The 26,987-nt window shown below is 36.7% G+C and overlaps 1 protein-coding gene across 1 annotated transcript; it reads right to left on the reverse strand.

The window, feature by feature from the left end:
- Positions 1-320: 320 nt before the first annotated feature.
- On the reverse strand, positions 321-26,587 carry LOC128693785 (SET and MYND domain-containing protein 4). The gene is made up of 5 exons (XM_053783660.2): positions 26,570-26,587; positions 22,530-23,276; positions 15,609-15,730; positions 12,461-12,946; positions 321-4,231 (listed from the first exon to the last, which is right to left on the reverse strand). Exons 2-5 carry the CDS (start codon positions 23,263-23,265, stop codon positions 3,464-3,466), a joined length of 2,112 nt encoding a protein of 703 aa, XP_053639635.1. The 5' UTR covers positions 23,266-23,276; positions 26,570-26,587; the 3' UTR covers positions 321-3,463.
- Positions 26,588-26,987: the final 400 nt, after the last annotated feature.

The following is a 26,987-nucleotide window of genomic DNA, read 5'->3' on the forward strand; positions in this document are numbered from 1 at the left end:
GGAGATCAGTAACTTCTTGGATCCAGAGCCCTTTACTGACATCATGGCACCTTACTTGAAGTGCATCCATTATGTAAAGTGTTTTGGGTAGCCCAGGTAATGCAGTATTCAAAAAAAAAGTCAAATTACAAAATAGGTGGAACTTGAACCCATGGCAGGTGAGTTTTACAACTGACAGCCAGACTCACCTGTCATGGGTACACACCCGACCCATTCTGCAATTTGTCTGTAATTACATTATTACGATTTCATGAGTCAGTATTACAAAAGTACGAGCACAGAACTGTAACTTCACGTCATAAAAATAAAATCAATGAAGATTAAGTTATCAACTTTATTAGACATAAACAATAACTACAAGATTAAACAAAACAAATTTCTAAAGATAAACAAGCAAAACTACAATTAAAAATTAAAAACTGGAGGTTATATCCAGAAATTAAATGAGTGTTATTAAACATCGAAACATTAAACACACATTTCATTTGTAGTGTAGTACTGAGGGCAATATTACACGTGTAAATTATTTTACAAAATGTAATTATAGCAGAATAAAATACATATGCAAACTATAAACTGTTTAATATCTTCAGTAACACTCGTTAAATAAAAGAGCAAACAACAAAGTTAATATTTTTAAATTCAGCTAAGCCTTGTACATATACTTGTAGAAACAAAGCTGTATAGTCCTTGTGGCTTAGCGCTTCTTTTTGATTATAATAATAATAATGTAGAAACAAAGATATTAGTATTATTAAATATTTATTTCTTTTATGCAGTACAGATATGTAGTTAACATGTAAATACTGTTAAGCTCACAAGTATGCAATGCATGTGCTAACATTCTCATATATTGTTCAAGAGTTAATACACATTACTGCAACACTGTTCAACAGATTTTTAAAACCCAAGCCTCACCCAAACATAATTATGCAAGCATGTGTTATGCTAGTCCACAAAGGTTGAGACCCAACTGAAACCAAGAACTGAAGACCAATATTTAACTTACTATTATTATATAAAAAATACATAAATAATTGTATGAAATGATGACTAAATATAATACAAAATTCTAAATCCTTGCCAGTATGGTTTCTGGCCATGAAAAAGTACAAATTATGCAGTAAAATGCTTGACTCAATCGATTCATCTCTAAAAAAGTAAAAGAATATCCAATGAGCTTCTTTACTAATCTAAATAAACTTTTAGATACATTAGATCACACCATCTTGCAGCCTAAATTAGAACAATACAGAATCAGAGGCTATGCTTATACATATAGTCCTACCTCAATGAAAGACACCATGTGGCCATTTATGGAGATATGTTGCAGCTTTTTAGCTATAGTGTAGATGAGCCTCTGGCAAGACAGTGATGGAGTGAATGATGGTGAAAATGTTTCTTCTTTTTCAGGTCACCCTACCTCTGTGGGAAACAGCCTCTGTGTTAATAAAACAAAAATATTTCATTTCAACCTATCAACATAGGGGTGCCACAGGGCAGCATTCTAGGCACTCTTATCTCATCAGGGGCATAGATTCTGGGTGTGCTACCTGCCTGAGGTCTACCTGGAGGGTATTCCATAGATCAACGCCCCTGCGGCCCGGTCCATAACCAGGCTTCCCAGTGGATCAGGGCCTCATCAACCAGGGTGTTACTGCTGGCCACATGTGGTCCAATGTATGAACCACAGCCCAATTGATCTGGCACCAAATAAGTATCTGTCCAGCTCCCTCCCAGGGGCCTATTGGTAATTCTTCTCATACATGGTGGGAGGCTGTTGAACAGTCTTGGGCCCCAGACACATGGTGTTTTCTCTTAGTGTACCAATGGTGCCCCTGCTTTTCATTGGGGGTATTTTGCACTGCCTACCCAGTCTTTTACTTTCGTAGGGTGATTTCTGTGTGCAGATTCGGGTGCTAGGTCAGTGCTGCACACCCACCAAAGATAGTAAATTCATCATAGCTAATAAGCTCACTTAATAATCTAATCATGGGTCATAATGAGAAACTGTTTTCTGTCCCCTGTTATGAAATGTTGTGTCAGTTGTTCTGAGTAATATTTATGCCAGAGTAGTAGGTTCAGCACAGTAGTACAGTGCACACCCTGTGACAATAACCACCATATAAATGTTTTGGGAAATAAACAACTGTCTGTGTTATACACAATGTTTCTCCTAAACCTTACAGTATAAAATACAGTACTAGCAGTATAAAAAGTAAAGTAAAAAATTAAATACAAAAATAAAACAAAATAAAATCATTACATAATATGATGCTGATATTTAGTAGTAAGGTTCGACTTACGTCCACTTTGACTAACGACCGGTTAGTCAGAAACAAGCTCGGTCGTAAGTCGGATGGTAGGTGTACCTAGGACTTAACCTAATCATTACAATTAATAAACTGATCTTCAGACAACTGAATTATATTAAACTTTGTATGCAAATAATCCAACCACAACTATAGAATATCAAGTCACTTTAGTTCTAGTCTAGTCATCCCATGAACATTCCATAAAGTATTTAATAAATATCTAATTATATAATACTTATACTTTTTTGAAAATAAAAATTTATTTTATTTACAATCATTTAAAGGCAGATTATATCACTGAAGAGCAAGGCATACAGAATTCTGAATATTCCTAACTAACAAAAACTGAAGTAGTGTGGTACACAATGGGCAAATATTAACTCATTACTGATGTAAATATAAAACTACTGATTATCACAAAAATTTTCAGTATACTCTTAGTAGTAAAGAACTGCAAATTGTTATATGATTATATATGCAATATTCAAGTGTTATGTCTATATACTATGATTATAATAAGATACAGATTTATATATTGTAATAGAAGTGGAATATTCAGAGTTTCAGAGAGAAATCAAAATATTTTTTCCTCTGAGCATTTTTAACTGTCTCTCTGAATCTATAAGATATATATTTATATATATGCTTATTATTATCATTGTTAAAGGAAAACAGAATATATTCAAGCTACACACGTTTTAATGCTATATAGTATATTGTTAAATTTTCAAATATAGGACAAAAGCTTCCTGTTTTCTTGGTTAATACCATATACAGAAAAAACAGCATGAAAAATGTGATTTCTCATTATACAACTTAAAATACAATGCAACACGTTCAAAAACCATCATATTTAAGCGACTTTGAAGGAAAATTTGCAGAAGCGTATTTAATAGATCTATTATCACTTTCTCTTTTATATAAGAGACAGATTTTTAGTAATGCTTTGTAATACCAGTATCTTAATTGGATCCAAATGGCATACTGCCAAAATGTTTAAAAAAAAAAAAAAAAAAAAAAAAAAGGCCTGCTCAACAAGTTATAATTAGGAAAACTTTTTGCTTTATAGAGCTTAATGAAGCTCTGTAGAAGGAAAGATTATCCTAATAAAAGCTTCATATGCAATGCCTTATTTTCTTAGTTTGACTCTATGAAACTGGACACGGCGAGTCCAAATCATGTTTAAAATAAACACAAGAGCCACGCTTGTCACAGAGAAAGCGCAGTGTATTTGTTGCATTTATGAGAAGATGACATGGCTGTTTCACATACTTACATAAAAGTTTGATCAAAAGGCGCACTACCTTTAACTCTTTATCAGAGCAGCTGATGTTGGTATAGCAAAATTGCATGACAACCACATATTGTAACTGAACTTTTTCTATTTTCCTTTTGATCTCCATATAGTTGTAAGGTGCAACAGTTGCCCCTTCTGCTTCTGCAACAGTTGCCCCTTCTGCTTCTGCAACAGCTGCCCCTTCTTCTTCTGCAACAGCTGCCCCTTCTGCTTCTGCAACAGCTGCCCCTTCTTCTTCTGCAACAGCTGCCCCTTCTTCTTCTGCAACAGCTGCCCCTTCTGCTTCACCATAGTTTAGATGGCACTTAGGACATACTTTAGTGACAGGGCTAATGCCATCATCACAATTTATGCACCTTAGAATTAATATTCGTGGAAATTTTGTGGGGTGTTCCTGACTTATTTTACAAGTCTCGCATGAGCAATGTACATGTGCAACATGCTGCATGGTTAATGGCTTGCCAGCTGGGATGAAGTGCATTGCTCTCACAATTTCAGTCTTACCATAGAAAAATGGAGAACAGTTCGCATTGCAGGTGTGACTCATGAGACAAGATGCAGAATAAATTCCATTACCACAAGCTCTTTGGTGACTTGGCTGTTGTACACCCACTTGAACCTACAACAGAAACAGTAAATAAATTGAGGTAAAGCATATTTCATAGACAATTGATTATTAAGAAATTATGCACTTTTATTTTTTTTTTCAACAAACTGGCTGTATCCCACCAAGGCAGGGTGACCTAAAAAGAAAAATGAAAGTTTTTCTTTTTAAATTTAGTAATTTATACAGAAGGGGTTACTAGCCCCTTGCTCCCAGCATTTTAGTTCTCTTATGATATGCATGGCTTACAGAGGAAGAATTCTTTTCCACTTTCCCATGTAATTTATATACATGCAACATATCAAAAAAATAGCTGAAAAGATAATGCCAGTATCACAAATCCAAATGTAGCCTGTGTTTTCTAAGATAACAATTTTAATAAAATTTAAATTAGTAATAATTATGAGACTCAAGTTGTTTATTAAATAAAGAATAAAAACTGGTAAGGTCTAAAATTTATAAAAAAAAAAATTAAATGTGATCCTTACAACGGAAATTATAATTAGCTAATATTTTATATATTTTATGTTTTGTAAAAACATGCAAATCTATTTTCAGTGACAAAACTATTAAAAGCAGATGTATACACAAATGCTTTAGAAAAAATCTGAAGTTAAAAAAGAAACTTTCTGCAATAAGAAAAATGAGAAGGCCATACTGACAAATGCCATGTGTGTCCCTACCTATAACCTCTAACAGCAATGGTTTGCTGTATACAGCCTTTATTCACATACTCTAAAACAGTTGTTCCTTGAATGTTGTAAGCATGCATCAGATGAGACCTGGGCAACTCTCACCAATCAAGTTCGCATTCAGAAGCATGATAGCTGTGGAAAGTAGAGACTAGGGACATAATGTCCCTTCCAGATTGGAGGAAGCAGTTATCAAGTATGGCAGACTTCAAGCAGGTTTAAACCTAATACGGGCAGCCGAGAAGTGTTGTCAAAAAATGGCACAAAAGATTATCTCCATATTTAGCCAAGAGCAGAGCCATGACTGGAATATAGCAAGCCAAAAACTGGCAACATATAATTACATAAAACACTGTCATTGCATACACACACACACACATCAGATCAGGTTGTAATTAGGACAGATATCACCAGCACAGAAGGGGTCAAGATGAAATGGCATGATCAAGCAGGTAAGAGGCAAGTCAAAAGATTGTTCTACATGGTTATCATCCATGAACTAAACATAACTGATATACGAGCAGTAGGCTCCAAACATACGACAAAATTCTAAAAGGTACAAGAGCAGCTAAAGCTATGGACCCAAGCACTAGCACTAGTAACTAATACAGGATGGTCCCGCATATCCAGCACCTATTTTCGGTGTTCATGTCTTTGTTGGCTTACAGTTGAGTCATTGTTCCACCCACTGGTGACTATCACCGGCAGGTGGTACATAATGAGCAATGGGTCAATTTGAAGCCAACAGAAACGTAGAATACCGAAAAAGGTGCTGTATATGTGGGGCCCTCCTTGTAAAGCCTTGAAGGGCAGCTTGAATCTGTCAAGAACCAAGTATTTATTTATTTGAACATGATACAGAGAAGTAAAAAAGGAATACAGTAAAGTGCAACATGCCAAGCCCCTTGTATGCATAGCATTATGGGCAGGCTTAAAATTAACTTAAGATTAACTAAGCAATGATATATTCAGTGGTAAAACATTGTAAACATATAACAATTAAGCACAAATGAGTATTACAAAGACAGGTCATATGGTCATTTACTGTGTTGCTGTGCAATCAGTAGAATGGAGTATTCTGTTAGGTAATGTAATTAAAAAATAACAAAGTTTGATTGGGTCTGAGGTTAAGCATTTCTGAGGTACAATTACGAGAAACATTTATGAGATACAATTTATAAGATAAAATTATTCAGTATTTATTTGGTTGTGGGTGAGTAAGTGATTCTTGAGAAGACTTGAATTTATAAACAGTGTTTCTTTTATATTTACAGGTAATGAATTCCAGATTTTAGGGCCTTTTATGTGCATTGAGTTTTTGCATAGCGTGACATGGATACGAGGAACATCAAAGAGTGATCTGTGCCTTGTGTTATGGTCATGTGTTCTGTTGAGGTTGGTAAGGAGACGTTTGAGGGGAGGGTTTATATCCGAGTTAAGTGTTCAAGATATATTAGTTAGCGGCAGTTAGCGGCAGCAGCGGCCTCCTACCAGCTCTTCTTCCTCAAGAAACCATCGCTCATCAAAACTTGTGATGGCCTAAGTGAAGGTACAACTACATGAACCCACGTAGACCACAAAATGACCCAAGAATATCAAGAATGTAACCCAAATCTTGACAAAATTAGAAGATCTAAGGAAGACAGCCCTGCTAACCCAAACACTGCCTCCGCTGCCAGACAACCACTTAACCCAAGCTCTGAGAAAACAAGCCTTCTCCTCCATAGCTACACAGTATCTACTTCAGTGATACTATGAAAGGATATCGCAGAAGAAACAACATCAGTAATAAAAGAATAACAGCAAGGACCCTAGAACTCAACTTGTCTACTCAGCAGGACGCCAGTGTATCATCAACCCCCCTCACCACCACCACCCAGGGAACAACAACAAACATGGCTGACTCCCCTTCCAACTCCACTCCCTTCAAAGGATTCACCCATGATAACTCAGGTATGATTATTCCTGACAATATCAAGGACTACATCATTGCCCTAGAAAACGAAATCAAAGATATCAAAGCAACACTTGCGCGACGAGAATCCAAGATAACCAACCTCGAGAACAAGATCCAAAACCTTGAAGAGAAGATTACATCGGGAAGTGTTGACACAGAAAATACTCTGAAAGCAGCTATAGCCAGTCACACTGAACAAATAGCAACAATAAACATGAAGGATGAAGAAGCAATCAAGGACTGGAATCAGAACATGCACACTCGACTAAATGAATACCTTGATTTCCAAGACGACAAAACTGAACAAGACAAGTTGTCTGATGCAGTTATAATAAACAGTCCTCACATTCCTAGTGACATAACCCAAGCACAGTGCAAAGAAACTGCTATCAGGATAATACAGGACCACGTACAAGTCATCGTGCAAAACAATGAAATCAAAGAAACACATTTGCTAGGAAAACCAGGTAGTAAACACAGTATAATGATCAGACTTCATTCATATGATAAAAGAAAGGACCTAATTAAATCAGCAATTACAATGAAAAATGGAGTGTACATAAATGAGTGTCTAACTAGAAAACGTCAAAACCTTCTGTTCAGGCTGAGAAAACTTAAACAGGAAAACAAAATACATCAGTGTTTCACGCGAGATGGGAAAATACTAGTACGAAAAACATTAACAGGACAACAATATACCATCTCAAATGAACATGATTTCTCTACCTTCCTTAGAAAAGCTGACATTTCTGTAACAGATTAGATAAGTGCCCTTAATACATATATACGTGTGGTGCATATAGTGTACGTTACTATTATATTGTGCATTATTATTTTTTTATTTTTCATCACTAGCTAATGCCAACTACCTCCAATACTTTATACTTCTTTCTTACTGCTATTAATTGCTCATAATTTTGTGTTACAAATCAAATCTTACTCCAAATTAATATTATTCATTGTTCTTACCTGTCCATTTAATTTTGTTTACCACTACTTGTTTTAGTCACCTTTTATTGTGTGTGCAATTAGTGTATATTCCAATTACTTTTTAGCAAGTCCCAAAACTATCTTTTGCTAGCTAGTACCAACTACCTCATATTTTTTTACTTTTTATTGTGCAATATACTGCTCAACTTATTTAATATTACAAATCAGATCTTACTCCTAAACCAATATTATTTCATAGAGACTATCTGTCCATTTAACTTTGTTTACCATTACTTAATTTTGTCCCTTATATATTTTCTCCTTTATTTTAGCTTTATATAACTACCCTAGTTCATATATTCACAATTGTTAAAATAATCAAGGTGCTATTCTCAGGTGCTAAAGTGTAATAAGTTCACTATTTTGCCATTATATTCCAAAACTCATTTATTTGATTACCACTTTATTGTTCACCACAACTTATATTAGTCCCTTTTATATTGTTTTTCCCTAATTATAACTTTAAAGAATTACCTTTAAAGTACTACCTACTATCATATTCCCAAGCTCCATTATTTGATCATCACTTTATTTGTTCACCACAAATTATTTTAGTCCTTTATATTGTCTCCTTTATTTTAGCTTTAAAAAACTACCTCAGCTCATTTTTTTACATTTGTTAAATAATTCAGGTGCTATTTTTTAGTTTTAGAATATTTACTTTGTTTTATACTTAATTCTAACTATAGATTCACTACAAATCTTATGATTACAAGCATTGATCCTGATACCAACCTCTTATTTAATGACTTAAATGAATCAAACAGTTACTGTAATTACTACACAGCAGAACAATCAAAGGCACTCCTCAGAGCCAACAACAACATAACTGTCTTCAACTACAATATCAGATCTTTAAGCAAGCATTACGATGACCTCATAGCATTACTAAATTCCTTGCATGACAATATGTCTATCATTACACTAACTGAAACCTGGCTAAAGCCTGATACTACTGATGTCTATGCCATTCCTGGTTACACAGCCATACACAACTGTAGGCCAGACCAACAAGGGGGTGGCACAGCTATATACTACTCAGACCAACTAGAATGTATCACTAATACTTGCACAAGGGATGAACATGGGGAATATATAATAGCTAAATTCAAATCCAAATACCTACAAAAACCTCTCACATTGATAAACATCTACAGAGTTCCACAGTCAAACATTAGCCGATTTAGTCAAAACCTAGGAAGTATGATAACTGATGCACGCATGAACAAAGATCACTTACTACTCTCAGGTGACTTCAATATAAATCTCCTGCAAGACCATGACCCACACGTTACTGAATTCACAAACACAATAAGTAACTGCATGTTGCTACCAACAGTAACAAAACCTACAAGAGTTACAGAGACTAGTGTTTCCCTACTTGACCACATCTGGACCAACACCATATCCCCTTTAAAATCAGGCATAATCACAGATAATACCACAGACCACTACCCTACTTTCCTCATAACAACTCTTGGTAAATTACCCCAAGACACTACTAAAGTCACCTTCAGACTTCACAATGAGGCAGCCATTAATAACTTCACAACAGCAGTAACAAACATTGACTGGCACACTGAGCTAGAAATCTATACAGATATTGACGAATGTATTAATAATTTTCTAAAAAAGACCCAATACCTCTATAACAAGCACTGCCCTAAAAAAAACTAAACAGATGACAGCTAAGAGACTGAACAGTCCCTGGCTAACACCCAGCATTCTCAAATCCATAAATACAAAACACCTATATGAAAAACAGTACAGAATGGGTCACATAACCAGAGACCAAACAAAACGTTACTCGTCAATCCTAACCAGCCTGATAAGAAGGGCAAAAAAATTGTATTATGAGAACAGATTATCCAACTTACAAGGTGATATAAAAAAGACCTGGAAAACCCTATCAGAAATTCTAGGAACAAAAAACATATCACGAAATAGAGAAATTAAATTAGCAAAATCAGATGAACCCCAACTCCCACCAACAGAAACAGCAAACAGACTCAATGATTTCTTCTCCACTATAGGAAAAAACCTTGCCAATAAAATCCCAAGCTCAGATACCCCACCAAATGACTACCTCACTGGCAACTACCCGAACACACTGTTCCTAGCTCCGACTAACCCATACGAAGTCTCCCTTATTATCAACACACTAAAAAACAAGACAGGAGATTTAAATACCTTACCACCCTTTATATACAAAAAAGTGTCACAAGTGCTATCACCAATCATTGCAACACTCTTTAACAAATCCATTGAATCCTCTACCTTCCCTACAGTTCTCAAAATAGCAAGGGTCACCCCGATCCATAAAGGAGGAGACCAAACAGAGTTGAATAACTATAGGCCAATATCCAACTTACACCCTCTCTCAAAAATCTTCGAAAAATTAATTCATAAACGAATCTACTCCTACCTCATCTCCCAAAACATACTCAACCCCTGCCAATTTGGATTCAGGCCTAATAAAAATACTAATGATGCTATTATACACATGCTAGAACATATATACACTGCAATAGAGAAAAAAGAAGTCCCACTGGGGATCTTCATTGACTTATGTAAAGCTTTTGATACAGTTGACCATGACTTGCTCCACATAAAATTGTCACACTATGGTATAAGAGGGCACTCCCTCAACTACCTCAAGTCATACCTCAGCAACAGAAGCCAATATGTGTACACAAATGGGGCAAACTCTTCCGCACAACCAATTACAGTTGGTGTCCCACAGGGAAGTGTCCTTGGCCCTCTTCTCTTTCTCCTATACATAAATGACCTACCAAATGCTTCGCAATTACTCAAACCCACACTATTTGCAGATGACACTACATACGTCTTCTCTCACCCGAGCCCAGTCATGCTAGCCAATACTGTAAATACCGAATTACAGAAAATATCTACCTGGATGAGGACTAACAAACTTACACTAAACATTGACAAAACCTACTTCATTCAGTTTGGTAACAGAGCTACAGATGTCCCTCTTAACATAATGATAAACGGATCACCTATCACAAAGCTAACAGAGGGAAAATTCTTAGGAATCCACCTTGATAATAGACTCAAATTTCATACACATATACAACAAATTTCTAAGAAAATTTCCAAGACCATAGGCTACTATCGAAGATACGGTACTATGTTCCACAGTCAGCCCTCCTGGCCCTATATCACTCTCTTATTTACCCCTATCTCACCTATGGAATTTGTGCATGGGGCTCAACAACAATTAACCATCTCAGACCACTAATTACCCAACAAAAGGCTGCAGTCAGAATGATAACAAATTCCCACTACAGGCAGCACACTCCACCAATATTCAAAACACTAAACCTACTCACCATACAAAACATCCATACTTATTACTGCACCTATTACATACATAGAACACTTAACTCTGATATTAACCCTCACCTCAAACATCTCCTTGCCAACCTCAACAGAACACATGACCATAATACAAGGCACAGATCACTCTTTGATGTTCCTCGTGTCCATCTCACGCTATGCAAAAACTCGATGCACATAAAAGGCCCTAAAATCTAGAATTCATTGCCTGTAAATATAGAAAAACACTACTTGTTTATAAATTCAAGTCTCTTCTCAAAGATCACTTACTCACCCAAAACCAAATAAATACTGAATAACTGAACCTTATAAATTGTATATCTTAAATGTTTCTCATAATTATATCACATAAATGTTAAACCTAAGACCCAATCTAACTTTGTTATTTTTTAAATACACTACCTAACAGAATACTCCATTCTACTGAATGTACAGCAATGCATGCAACCATATGACCTGTCTTTGTAATACTCATTTGTGCTTTATTGTTATCTGTTTACAATAATGTTTTATCACTGATTACATCATTACTTAGTTAATCTTAAGTTAATTTTAAGCCTGCCCATAATGCTATGCATACAAGTGGCATTGGCATACTGCTCTTACCTGTATTTTTTTGTACCTCTGTATGTTCAAATTATTAAATAAATAAATAAATAAATAAATAAATAAATGTAGTAGGTGCAGTAATAAGTATGGACGTTTTCTATGGTGAGTAGGTTTCGAGTTTTGAATATTGGTAGAGTGTGCTGCCTGTAGTGGGAATTTGTTGTTATTCTGACTGCAGAGCTAAACATAGCAGCTAAACATGAGCAGCTAAACATAAGTGACTTCAAATATGAGAAATCTATATCTAGCTACATATTAGAGCAGAGATCCATCGTGCAGCTAGATTTTGCAGTGCAGTCCACAGGATCCAATTGCATGGGTTCTAACCCCACCCACATCATGGTTTGTTAGCCCTATTACATCACAATCAAAACTTCATCTTGAAGCCTTAATCACATACATTCTCAGTTCTGAAAGAGCCTAAAGACCTAATTCATTTACCAACTGACAACACAACACAGTTAATCAAACCATGGTTTCTAGGTAATGAACAGGAAAAAAGTATTGGCCATCATACCAGCAACTAAATTATCACTTAAAGTAGAATCATAAATTTGTGAGCCAGTAGTCACTCTCTTGAAAAACAGATTGAGGAAGTGCCATTCAACGTAAGTAAATAATATTTGGAAAGAATACCTTAAAAAATGTAATATCTCGAACAGTACTCATGAGGTTCATCATATGATGTACGAGTGTACTGCCAGTCAAGACGAAATCTTCATGACTTGGAGTGAAGGGCTCTCCATCACTGGTAAGAAAGTAGCGTCCACTCAGATGCAGAAGTTTGGTAATGATAAAAGCTTCTAAGCATCTCTCAACTACTGCTTCTGAAGAATGCTTTTCTATATTTGTTTTCAGGTGATACACTGTTCTGTAATGTTCCACATCATAGATTCCTTCATTGTTGAAGCCAAGATTCATGGGGGATTTTTCTTCAGCCTCAAGTCGCAGCAGTGGTATCAATTCCTTGAGCTTGGCATAAGAGGTCTTTGTCATTACTCTGTATGCTAATGCATGTCTCCTTCCCATATCTGGTAAATACAGGGTTGGCAAAATAGGACACTCTTGCCAATGGCATCCTGACAATCCTTCTTTACGACATTCCTCACTACAAAATACCACCTAAAAGAAATATAAATAAGTAAAAAAGAATCTCTATATTTTATATATGTTTCAATATACAAAAATATTAACAATAATTAGTCATGAAAATGGTAGCAACTGTGACAAATAAGACCACAAAGATAACCGAAACTAAGATAAGGAAATTGAGACCAGGTACCCTAAGTCCTCAACTTACAAACATTGAGAATCTTCTGTATTGGGTAAAATATCATGATTATATCCTTATTGTGAATATCATACTATGCACAATACAGGTCCCCAATGAGTTCGTAAGTTCAAGACTTCCTGTATTATGAATATTATACACAATTCAGGAGGTTCCCAGTGTGCTAATAAGATGAGGACTTCCTGTACAGGAAATGACTATCAAATTTATTTACACGAGCCCTGCACAGTTCAAATAATTAAATTAGTATGATAAATTAGTGAATTAATACTAAAAAATCAATATTTTTTTAACACACTGGCCTTGAATATGTACACTAAATTGTTCTTTTTATTATTTTTTTTTTCTAGCCTATAAATGAACACATAAAATCTTCAGCACACTAACTGCCAAACCATCTACCAGAATTTGCTAAGAACATTATCAGCTAACACCTTCTACCCTTTCATTGTTCTAATTCTACCTTCAGGTAATTTAGTAATTATGAAATTTTGGGAAAACCTGTAACATGGGGCAAATGAGATGACCTGAAGGGGCATCTGAGACCTCCAATATTAACTCTGTATATATGTTGCACAGATTTTCATAAAGAACTGTTTCTCATCTACAAGATGGTGCACACATATTAAGAGGAAGACCCAAATTATGATTAAACCAATCTACCTGGAAACCCAAGAGGTAAGTTGCAGGTCTTCAAGGTGCAAAGCATACTGAAAGATAACGAACACCACCACCAAAAATTTGATGTCCGTTATATTTGCTCTAACTACTGCTTATCAAGTTTTAGATCTGCATATTGTTTACAAGGATAAAAGGCTTCAAGACTCTTGGATAATGAGTAGACCACTAGTTGCACTGTGCAACAACACAAGCTCCAGACAGTTTGAATCAGAGGTACAGTAGAACTTCTGCATGTGACTTTAATTCATTCCAGATGGCTGTTCGAGTGCGGCTCCGTTCAAATATCAAAGAAGTTCTTCCCAACCAATTTTGTTTGGTTGGCTGTTATCACTAATCTTCACAGGCCCCATGGTGACTTATTTATACAATACAAAAAACACCAAAAAATGCAAAGAGGTTCTGGCAGGTCGTATTTGTTTGGTCGAGTGCTGAGCTTTGTTCAAGATGGGAGCTGGTTGTATACCAAGGTTCTACTGTATTTGTTGATTGGTTTGAGAGTAGTTCTCCAGCACTGTTGCTTACTGCTTGCTGGCAAAACTTTAGTAGTACATATAGGAGATAACTTTAACTCTCACATCAATTACAAAGTTATGGAACTATGCAAACAGAAAATTGGAATTTTTTTTTTCCATCCGACTCAAAGCAAGTCATGCAGCCTTGGAATATCTGTATGGCCCTCTTAAACATGATTGAAGAAAGGCATTGCCTGACTAGAAGGAAGGAAAAGAGAAGAGTGTAACAAATTTCCAAAAATGGTTACTAACAAGACTGCTTCTGAGTCTCATGTAACAAATGGATAAGTGAGAGCCTTTGGTGGACTCAAGATTCAGATCTTACTGTATACACCCTTTAGACCTAAACAAGTCAAGTGACATCTGGAGATGAGGTTAGCCCCATTCTTCTGGATTACCTAAATGAGACAATAGAAATCAGCATAAGGCAAAGAGCTTCTCATGGTATGGCAATTAAGGTACCCAGAGGAAGAAGCTTCAGTCTTGCAGATCTACCAGCACAAGGAAGTGACAACTTATCAGCAGCAAGACCCAGCTCCTCAGCACAAGGCATAAAGCCAAAGACCAGTGCCCAAAGAGGTATCTTCTGCAACAATTCCAGCAGCTCCTGAATAGACTTGGATGACCTAGGTGTCAAAATGCTTGATGATGAACTGAAATCCCTAACAGAGGAAAAAATTGTGTTACAGAGCACAGAACAGAGTGACTATGTTCTTGTTAAATTTGGGAGTTATGAAACATACCATTACATTGGTAAGGTTAGGGAGAAGGCTGAAACACCTGGGAACTTGACAATTTCTCATTATAGAAACACAGGGATCCCTAAGGGCATAAATGCTTCTCAAACCCTGGCATCTAAAGTTTCAAATCTATCGTTTCAAATCTATCAGACACTGAGGAACATGATAGTTAATACTTACACATTTAACTGGAAAAACTTATTAATTAGATTTAGCTTAAATCTGGCTGATATGATGTGCATAAATTAGGCAATTTCTGCTTAGGAATAAATTGGTAATCCTCCTTGTAACACTTGGTAGCCAAATATTTTTTTACAAGAATTGATTATTTTTTATTATATTTGTACAGGAAGCCATTCACTCTTAATCACACTTGTACCAAAATAGAACAATTAGTGCAACTTTGCTTATATTCATAATCATGATACTATTTTAAATTTAAAGCACATACATATATACTTATGACAACATAGGAGAAAATATCATTGGACCAAGAGTCCTTTGCCAGCATCACAGCACCCACCAACATGGAATAAGTATAAAAACCTATACATTCTAACCGTATCACAGATGGGGCAGGGAAGAGGAGCCATACTTCTTTTCATGCACACAGTACAGTGCAATTTTACCATCTCTGAGTACACTATGTTGCAATACCCATCATCAATGCTCACTATCTCACCTGTAAAAAATAAATTTATTAAAGAAAGAAAAAGAAAAAATCACAATGTAGTGAAACACTTAGCATCTAATCTATAATTCAGAAAGGAAACTTGAAATGACATTCTGGTCTGTCATAGACAATTAAAAAATGTCTTCCATAGACAATTATCACACTCCAACTTAGTGATCCAGGACACACTTAGGTGTCATTCAAACATTCCTCTCTAATTTGAGGGTTAAAGTGTGAATTACTATAAAACAGAGTACCCATATCCATAGATTTGATTTCTGCAGTTTACCGTAGCCCAAAAATAACCCTTAATTTTGTTAAAAAATGGCCCCAGAGCACAAAAGCAGTGATGTAGCCAGTTCTTCAAAGACTAAGAAAAGCTGTGAAGTGCTTCCCAAAAAAAGAAAAATGGGCTAATTCTCTACTTACTGTGCATAATTTATCAATTAAACTTTATCATAGGTATGTGGAATGTAACCTCGACGGATATGGGAGGACTACTGTATTTAATCAAATCAGCTATTTTTTTTTTTAAGAATTTATATAAATCCTAAAAGGTTCAACTAACTTTTCAAATAAAATCTTCTTAACCAAAAATCAAACAAAATAGTAATGTGCACAATTCTGCTCAATGAGCAGAGGATTACTTAGCAGTGTATTATTTCTAATTTTCTTATTAATAATGACTATAGATTGGAAGCTATTTTTTTTTTCAACACACTGGCTGTCTCCCACCAAGAAAGAGATAGTATAATAATCTATCATTACAGTACTACAACAGTGATATATTTAAAAATAAAGAAAAGATCTGGACTATATTTCTGGATTGTCTGCAGAAAAAGCCTTTTTTTGAACATAATAATAATAATAATAATAATAATATTCTTAATATTAATCTTTATTTCTGCAAATGCATGTACAATGGATACAGACCTAGCTGACATTAATGACATACATATAGCAGTATGTCATTGATATCAGCTAGGTCTATACATATTGTACATGTACTTGTAGAAATAAAGATCATTATTATAACAAACCAATAATTATTCATACAGTGCAACAACTACTGTTGTATAAAAAAGTACTATATTGTAAATAAAACTTTGATATTCACAGAGGCAGGTGAAATGTGCACAGTATTGCCCCATAAGGTTTACCAGATCTAACCATTTTTCAATGAATATTAATTTTTGCACAAAATCATCTATTTACAGCTAAATAGGTACAGCTAAGTTCACAGGGCCATCTTCATAAACTTATTATATGTGTAATTTTAAGTTTCCACTGGTTGAAGCACGTACTACCTATGACATTATTCCACCAACTGATTTGCAATAAAATTTCTAGAATCCTTTAAGCATTTCTTTGCACTCATATCATCTTTACATGCTTGGAATCACTGCTCCTACCTAGGAGCAATCTACTATAAAACTAATGAAGCTTAAATGTTAGGGCCCCTAATCCTGGAGGGGCCCCAGAAGTGACTTTAGTCCACACTGCTTTAAAATTTGGGGTCTACTGTATGAGTTTAAAAAAAAAAAAAAAACAGTTCAAGCTTCAGGGCCCCAAAAACGTAGGTCTGGCCCTGCTCCTACCTGTATCTGTCTGACCTCATTTTGTCCTAATTCTAGGTTAAGCCTATATAAAATACTATAATTCAATATAAACTACTGACAAACTTAAACCAAAAGCAAAATTAGTATATATATATATATATATATATATATATATATATACAGTGGACCCCCGCATAACGATGGCATCACATAGCGATTATTCCGCATACCGCTTACTTTAATCGCAAAATTTTTGCCGCGCATACCGATTAAAAACCCGCTCACCGATTTTCGGCCGAGACGCGTCCAATGTGCGCCCTCAGCCAGCCTCACATGTGCCGCCCGTGCCATTGTTTACCAGCCAGCCTCCGCGGTAACATCCAAGCATACACTCGGAATATTTCGTATTATTACAGTGTTTTCGGTGCTGTTTCTGGAAAATAAGTGACCATGGGCCCCAAGAAAGCTTCTAGTGCCAACCCTGTGGTAAAAAGGGTGAGAATTAGTATGGAAATTAAGAAAGATTTTGAAGGGTTTGGGGCTAACCCTGAGAAGCCTATGCCAGTTGTGGAATCCATTGTGCCTACTTCAAAAATTAAGGAAATGTGTGCACAGTGGGTTGAACTGCAAACCTTTATGGATGAAAATCACCCTGACACAGCTGTTGCAAGCCGTGCTGGTGACTATTTCAATGACAATGTTGTGGCCCATTTTAGACAAATCGTAAAGGAACGGGAGGTACAGAGCTCTATGGACAGATTTGTTGTGCGACAGAGGTCCAGTGACTCTCAAGCTGGTCCTAGTGGCATTAAAAGAAGAAGGGAAGTAACCCCGGAAAAGGACTTGCTACCTCAAGTCCTAATGGAAGGGGATTCCCCTTCTAAACAATAAGTTCGACACTCTCCCCTCCTCCCATCCCATCAATCATCACCAGATCTTCAATAAAAGTAAGTGTCATGTAAGTGTGCATGCCTTTTTCAGTTTGTGTGTATTAAAATTAACATTTCATGTGGTAAAAAAATTTTTTTTTCATACTTTTGGGTGTCTTGCACGGATTAATTTTATTTCCATTATTTCTTATGGGGAAAATTCATTCACATAACGATTATTTCGCATAACAATTACCCCTCTTGCACGGATTAAAATCGTTAACCGGGGGGTCCACTGTATATATATATATATATATATATATATATATATATATATATATATATATATATATATATATATATATATATATATATATATATATATACAGTGGACCCCTGGTTAACGATTTTAATCCGTGCAAGAGGGCTCATCGTTATGCGAAATAATCGTTATGCGAATGAATTTTCCCCATAAGAAATAATGGAAATAAAATTAATCCGTGCAAGACGCCCAAAAGTATGAAAAAAATTTTTTTTTACCACATGAAATGTTAATTTTAATACACACAAACTGAAAAAGGCATGCACAATTAAATGACACTTACTTTTATTGAAGATCTGGTGATGATTGATGGGATGGGAGGAGGGGAGAGAGTGTGTTAGTGTTTAGAAGGGGAATCCCCTTCCATTAGGACTTGAGGTAGTAAGTCCTTTTCTGGGGTTACTTCCCTTCTTCTTTAAATGCCACTAGGGCCAGCTTCAGAGTCACTGGACTTCTTTCGCACAAGATATCTGTCCATAGTGGCCTGTACCTCTCGTTCCTTTATGACTTGCCTAAAGTGTTTCACAACATTGTCAGTGTAATAATCACCAGCACGGCTTGCAATAGCTGTGTGAGGGTGATTTTCATCCATGAAGGTTTGCACTTCAAGCCACTTTGCACAGATTTCCTTAATCTTTGAAGTAGGCAACTTCTTCAATTTCTCTCTCCCCTCCTCCGAAGCAATTTCCTCAGGTGTGGCCTCTTGCTGTTGAAGTTGATCTAGCAGCTCATCAGTGGTTAGTTCTTCATTGTCCTCCTCCACCAACTCTTCCACATCCTCCCCACTAACCTCCAACCCCAAGGACTTTCCCAATGCCACAATGGATTCCTCAACTGGCACAGGATTCTCAGGGTTAGCCTCAAACCCTTCAAAATCCCTTTTGTCTACACATTCTGGCCACAGTTTCTTCCAAGCAGAGTTCAAGGTCCTCTTAGTCACTTCCTCCCAAGCCTTACCTATAAGGTTTACACAATTGAGGATATTAAAGTGATCTCTCCAAAACTCTCTTAGAGTCAGTTGAGTTTCTGAGGTCATTACAAAGCACCTTTCAAACAGAGCTTTTGTGTACAGTTTCTTGAAGTTGGAAATAACCTGCTGGTCCATGGGCTGCAGGAGAGGAGTGGTATTAGGAGGCAAAAACTTCACCTTAATGAAGCTCATGTCCCCATAAAGTCGCTCTGACACGTCTGTAGGATGACCAGGGGCATTGTCTAACACCAGGAGGCACTTAAGTTCTAATTTCTTTTCAGTTAGGTAATTTTTCACATTGGGGGCAAATGCATGGTGTAACCAGTTATAGAAAAATTCCCTAGTGACCCATGCCTTACTGTTTGCCCTCCACAGCACACACAAATTATCCTTGAGGACATTCTTTTGCCTGAACGCTCTGGGAGTTTCAGAGTGATACACTAATAAAGGCTTCACTTTGCAATCACCAGTAGCATTGGCACACATCAACAAAGTAAGCCTGTCTTTCATAGGCTTATGTCCTGGGAGTGCCTTTTCCTCCTGAGTAATGTAGGTCCTGCTTGGCATTTTCTTCCAGAACAGGCCTGTTTCATCACAATTAAACACTTGTTCAGGTTTCAGTCCTTCAGTTTCTATGTACTCCTTGAATTCCTGCACATATTTTTCAGCCGCTTTGTGGTCCGAACTGGCAGCCTCACCATGCCTTATCACACTATGGATGCCACTACGCTTCTTAAATCTCTCAAACCAACCTTTGCTGGCCTTAAATTCACTCACATCATCACTAGTTGCAGGCATTTTTTTAATTAAATCGTCACGCAACTTCCTAGCCTTTTCACATATGATCGCTTGAGAGACGCTATCTCCTGCTATCTGTTTTTCATTTATCCACACCAATAAGAGTCTCTCAACATCTTCCATCAATTGCGATCTTTGTTTCGAAAACACAGTTGAACCTTTGGCAAGAACAGCTTCCTTGATTGTCTTTCTGGTGCCCACAATAGTAGCGATGGTTGATTGGGGTTTCTTGTACAGCTTGACTAGGTCGGCTATACGCACTCCACTTTCATACTTATCAATTATCTCTTTCTTCATCTCTATAGTAATTCTTACCCTTTGAGGTGTAGGGTTGGCACTAGAAGCTTTCTTGGGGCCCATGGTCACTTATTTTCCAGAAACAGCACCGAAAATACTGTAATAATACGAAATATTCCGAGTGTATGCTTGGATGTTACCGCGGAGGCTGGCTGGTAAACAATGGGACGGAGCGGCACATGTGAGGCTGGCTGAGGGCACATTGGACGCGTCTCGGACGAAAATCGGTATGCGGGTTTTTAATCGGTATGCGGGGCAAAAATTTTGCGATAAAAGTAATCGTTATGCGGAAAAATCGCTATGCGATGCCATCGTTATGCGGGGGTCCACTGTATATATATGTGTGTGTGTGTGTGTACTCGCATAGTTGTGGTTGCAGGGGTTGGGACTCAGCTCCTGGCCCTGCCTCTTCACTGACCACTACTGGGTCCTCCCCCTCTCCCTGCTCCATGAACTTTATCATACCTCGTCTTAAAGCTGTGTATGGTTCCTGCCTCCACTACATCACTTGCCAGACTATTCCACTTCCTAACAACTTTGTGGCTGAAGAAATAGTTCCTAACATTCCTTTGGGATATGTATGTATGTGTGTACTCACCTAATTGTGGTTGCAGGGGTCAAGACTCAGCTCCTGGCCCCGCCTCTTCACTGATCGCTTCCTGAGCTTTGTCATACCTCTTCTTAAAACTATGTATGATTCCTGCCTCCACTACTTCACTTGCTAGGCTATTCCACTTCCTGACGACTCTATGACTGAAGAAATACTTCCTAACGTCCCTGTGACTCGTCTGAGTCTTCAGCTTCCAATTGTGACCCCTTGTTTCTGTGTCCCCTCTCTGGAACATCCTGTCTCTGTCCACCTTGTCTATTCCCCGCAGTATATTGTATGTCGTTATCATGTCTCCCCTGACCCTTCTGTTCTCCAGTGTCGTCAGTCCGATTTCCCTCAACCTTTCCTCGTACTACATTCCCCTGAGCTCTGGAACTAGCCTTGTTGCAAACCTTTGTACTTTCTCTAACTTCTTGACGTGCTTGACCAATGTGGGTTCCAGACTGGTGCTGCATACTCCAGTATGGGCCTAACATACACAGTGTACAGTGTCTTGAACAGCTTTTTGTAGGATGGTGCACCGTGTCATACCACCAAATCTGTAGCTCAGTGGCTTAAGGACTGTGAAGTGAGGTTCTTTAATGACTGACCAGGCAATTCCCCAGACCTAAACCCTACTGAGAACCTCTGGTCAATAGTGAAACAAAGTTTACTGGGCAAGGATATCAGTTCCATCCCGCAGCTGGAGGCTGCTTTACACGAGGCATGGAATAATATACCTCCCCAAACCCTCAAGAATTTGTGAGAGAATCTTCCTACACGGGTGAAGGATGTGATTAAGCGTAAAGGACGCAGCACCAAATATTAAAGCATCAGTAAGTGTGCAAATATATATGCTATAATCTTTCATGGTATTTGTTTGTGTTTTGGTACATGTGTGGGGGAGGGGCAGCATAATGCCATGACTAGCACTGTATATGCACACACACACACACACACACACACACACACACACACACACACACACACACACACACACACACACACACACACACCGAGTACCGGCCAGTGAAGAGGAGGGGTCAGGAGCTGTGACTCGACCCCCTGAAACCACAACTAGGCGAGTACACACATGCACATACATATATACATTTGTGCACAAATAGCAGCAGCATCAGTTACTGTGTCCAATGATATTACTAATAAACATGCAAATATTTCCTCCATGGAGAAGTGGAAAAGAATTCTTCCTTTGAAAGCCATGTGTGTCGTAAGAGGCGACTAACATGCCAGGAGCAAGGGGACATTAACCCTTTCTCCTGTATAAATTATTAAATTTAAAAAGAAAAATTTTAATTTTTCTTTTTTTAGTTAACTCTGCCTTGGTGGAATACAGCCAGTGTGTTGAAAAAAATATAAAAATTTCCTTAAATAATATATTACCTGGGTTGATGTCTTTATCAGCAATGAGGTGTCTTCCCTGGGATGGTGTGTAGGCCACCTTGACACTACTGCTCAATGATGGCATAGTAGGGTTGACCTCTGATAACTTTGGTGGCTCAGGATTTGTATAAGCAAATGACAGATGAGAAGACTTTAAAGATTCTGCTGTGACTTCAAATGGCTTGTCTTTTCCCTCTGATATTAATTTTAGACATCTGGCTTTCATTTCAATCATTTTACATGAAATTTTAGAGGAATCAAGTTCCAAAGAACGATCAATATCCCTTGAGCATTTTTCATACTGCTTTAGAGCAAAGAGTACAGCAGACCGAGACTCATAGCCTCGGGCCAAACATTTATACATTTCTGTGTCATGGGCCTCAACATTATCTGCCAGAATGTCTGGATGAGGTGCAGTTACAATGGCCCAATTATAACATTTTAATGCTGTATCTAGATCATTAATTTGGTAGGCACTATCTCCTTTTTGCAAATGAAACGAAGAAAGGGAATCTTTCTTGCCAATAACAGGTAATATCACTGGTGTCAGCGCCTTTTGAGCTTCATCCAAGCTCCAAATGTATGAAAACATTTCTTCTATTGTTCGTTCTGGCCAAATTTTAGTTGTTTCTTTAAGTATCTCTTTGCTCAACAGCCTCATTTTAATCATATTTGCAGAAAAAGAATCAGTCATATGTTTAAATTCTCTTATGTTTTCATTAGGTACTCCCTCCATTTCAAGAGAATCTGAAAGGAGTTAAATTTGTCTTTTTGAAAGAAATTCACATTACTACTAAGGCCAATATTTAATTAAATCATCTAGATTTACACAATATCAATGGTAATGCAGTTTGCTTACATTAATTCCTTAATTTGATTATGCTACACTTTTGCTTGTTCATATGAGTAATAAAGATTGAAGGGCTTATAAAATGCAGAACAAAGCCACTGGATTAATTCTTGGATCTCCTTGCTTAAGAAAAAATATTTAATATGCAAAAAACAAACTGGGCAAGCCTATTTCTAACCCTTCTAGAATTTAGTATTACAGCAGTAAAGGATCATAAAAACCAGTCTAAGATATTTACAGTATTGTATTACATTAAATTCACTTGCCATTTTTTACTTTTTTTTTTAGATTGTCTTTAAATAAATTACTAATAGACTGTAAAATCAACAGAACACACATGCAAAAAGTATATCCAGTACAAGATATTTTCACGACTACAAGGATATCTCCACCAAATCATAACACTGCGATTATATAATTGCAAATTAAAAAGGAGAATGATAAAATAATTTGTATGTGCTCTATTATGTGAAGGACACATCCATGTGTCTAGATGAAATAATCAAAATGGTTCCCTAAAGAAATTATGTATGTATAAGTATATCCAATGTTCAGTCATCAATCACAAAATGTCATTTGTTTTGTACTGAATCAATAGCTTTTAATACAATGCCAACTTGGCATTGAAAATTCTGTCTTTCTCGCAAACATAATTTTTCAACTAATTTCTTGATGAAAAATATCACTTAATCAAGTAATCTGGAACTTTAGTTGCCAGATTACATGTAGAAGGTTTGGCAAGTTACATTATTGTCTATTAGCAAACTATTTTTGTATCATACCATAACAAAATAAATGAAATGTTAGAGGCACTAAAAGTTTCAAAGGAGGGACAGAATGAAGACCCCGGTGAACTCTAAAATACAGTCAGCTAATCACTATTAAGGCTTGTGAGCAGTCACCTATTTGACTGTCTTAGTAATAATGAAGTACCCATTGTTAATAAAAGGGATAAGCATAGGGTGCTGAGCTGTGTCCTGTCTTCAGTAATGTTTTCATTCTATTTTTCCTAAATTTCCAATAGATGTAGCACTTACTACATTGGTTTTTAAATTCATCACTCCACTACGTTATTTCCAAAGAAAAGTTTTTTGGCTCCATCTTTTCTCGAATTTGAACTGCGAACTTTTATTCTAACTGAAGGTGGTGCTAACAAAAATTTTCTTTATCTAACAATGTTGGGACTTAGTTGCTGGATCCATTATGATGCTCTGCATCTTGTCATGTGAAATGCAATTATCAAATTCAGAATATGGATTTCATATCTATATTGTAATTACCTAAGTACATGTATATGAATAAAGATAAAATTATGTATTTAGGACAGCAACATACAAAAGTATGTCACTGTGCTCATATCTGTAATATATTACTGTACATATAAGCTATTTGTACTCAGTGGTAACAAACGGTGCATTATAGAATTTGTAATTAAATTTATACATAGTATTAAAGTATTGTACATAACAGTTTGTACTCATTTTTATTATAGTACCATATGTAATGTATTTCTAAGATAACCTTCATTCAGTTTAAAAAAAAAATCTTTCATGGATTACCTATTACACATTTATACAATGGTTGCAAAGCAAAATTCTTTGTAGTACAGACACTGGTAGTAGATTATGTATATTTATTGAAAGATAAGTCATTTTGACTTTTTTGGGTTATCCTAGGTAATTTACATGTATATTACTATATTTACGTGTACTTATTGCTAAATAAACTTACATCCATAAAAACTTGTGTATGACTTACTTCCACGATTTATATGGGTTTTCTGTTTGTTTTACAACCCTAAATTGTAATTTTTATGAGGATCTAGAGGGCACACAAGTGTTAGGGGCACATGTGCCCTTAACACATGCATGCCCTCCAGACCATTTTACAAAAAAAAAATGAATTTAGGTTTGTAAAACAAATAAAAACAATATATTAATAAGGAAAGACACACTGAGCTTTCTTGTATTATCCTTGGATATATTTACATAATCTACCACCAATGTCTGTACTTAAAAGAATTGTGCTTAGTAAGTTTATTTAGGTACAGATACACATAAATACAGTTACACAAATTATCATACATAGCAACATGTGTCTAAATTACTCAGGATAACCCAAAAAAAGTCAGACAAAGTGATTTATTTCCATTGGGGTCCTTTACTTATTTTCACTGGAGTCCTTTACTTTTCACTGAAGGTCCTCATCTTATTTCCAAGGGTCCTTAACTTATTTCCACTACAGTCCTTATTTCCATTGGGGTCCTTGGCAACATTAGGTACTGTAGTTAACCTACATTATTATTACATTTATTGGAAAATGCTAAACCCACTTTTTGACCATACAGTTGCTTAGGGAATGGAAGGCAATTAGGTTCGATCCGAGGGAAGAGAGAGTTAGCTCCAATGCCTTGAATCATGAGCCCTTCCCTGACATCAAGCCACCTCCTTAAAAAAGTTTAACTTAGAATAGCACAATAAAATCAATATCCAGTATGACTATGTCCATTGGGGTCTGTTAAGGTCCTATTATCATTATTATTAATTATTATTAGTAATTATTATTATTATTATTTATAAACTTTATTGATGGACAACAGAGACGTATTTGGCATTCTTCTGTGTCTAACTTACTAACTAATAATAAGCTTTGATGGTAGGTAAGTAAATTTATTTAGGCAAGGGTACATAAAAATACAGTTACACAATTTATCATACACCGTAACGTGTGTAAATTACCTAGGATAACCCCATAAAAGTTACAGACAAGGTGGGTTATACTAACACATCTTTAATATATCGTGAATCTAAAACGAATCATTGCCTAGATAGTGCCAAGTATTGATTAAATCCAATGACGCTACCAATCCAACACTTAGTACTTATACAATTGAAATTAGTTACCCTGGCTCACTTTTTGGGGGTTATCCTGGGTAATTTACTCGCATGTTACTATGTATGATAATTTGTGTTAACTGTATTTGTGTACCTGTACCTAAATACTTACACTGCATACACTGTATGAACCTCGACCACTTTCTATACTGCAGGAAACCTCACCTCCTACTGTCTACACTGCAGGAAGCCCCACCTCCTACTGCCTACACTGCAGGAAGCCTCACCTCTTACTGTCTACACTGCAGGAAGCCTCACCTCTTACTGTCTACACTGCAGCAAGCCTCAGCTCTTACTGTCAACACTGCAGGAAGCCTCACCTCCTACAGTCTACACTGCAGGAAGCCTCACCACTTACTGTCAACACTGCAGGAAGCCTCACCTCCTACTGTCAACACTGCAGGAAGCCTCACCTCCTACTGTCTACACTGCAGGAAGCCTCACCTCCTACTGCCTACACTGCAGGAAGCCTCACCTCTTACTGTCTACACTGCAGCAAGCCTCAGCTCTTACTGTCTACACTGCAGGAAGCCTCACCTCCTACAGTCTACACTGCAGGAAGCCTCACCTCTTACTGTCAACACTGCAGGAAGCCTCACCTCCTACTGCCTACACTGCAGGAAGCCTCACCTCTTACTGTCTACACTGCAGCAAGCCTCAGCTCTTGCTGTCTACACTGCAGGAAGCCTCACCTCTTACTGTCAACACTGCAGG

This window comes from Cherax quadricarinatus, chromosome 34, assembly GCF_038502225.1.
Source record: "Cherax quadricarinatus isolate ZL_2023a chromosome 34, ASM3850222v1, whole genome shotgun sequence".
NCBI lineage: Eukaryota > Metazoa > Arthropoda > Malacostraca > Decapoda > Parastacidae > Cherax > Cherax quadricarinatus.

Coding starts and splice junctions, on each gene's coding strand:
- LOC128693785 (XM_053783660.2), bottom strand. CDS start 23,265: ATGGAGGGAGTACCTAATGAAAACATAAGAGAATTTAAACATATGACT. Junction 15,731..22,529: donor TGATAAAGACATCAACCCAG/GTAATATATTAT, acceptor TATTTTTTACAG/GTGAGATAGTGAGCATTGAT. Junction 12,947..15,608: donor CCTGCCCCATCTGTGATACG/GTTAGAATGTAT, acceptor TATTTCTTTTAG/GTGGTATTTTGTAGTGAGGA.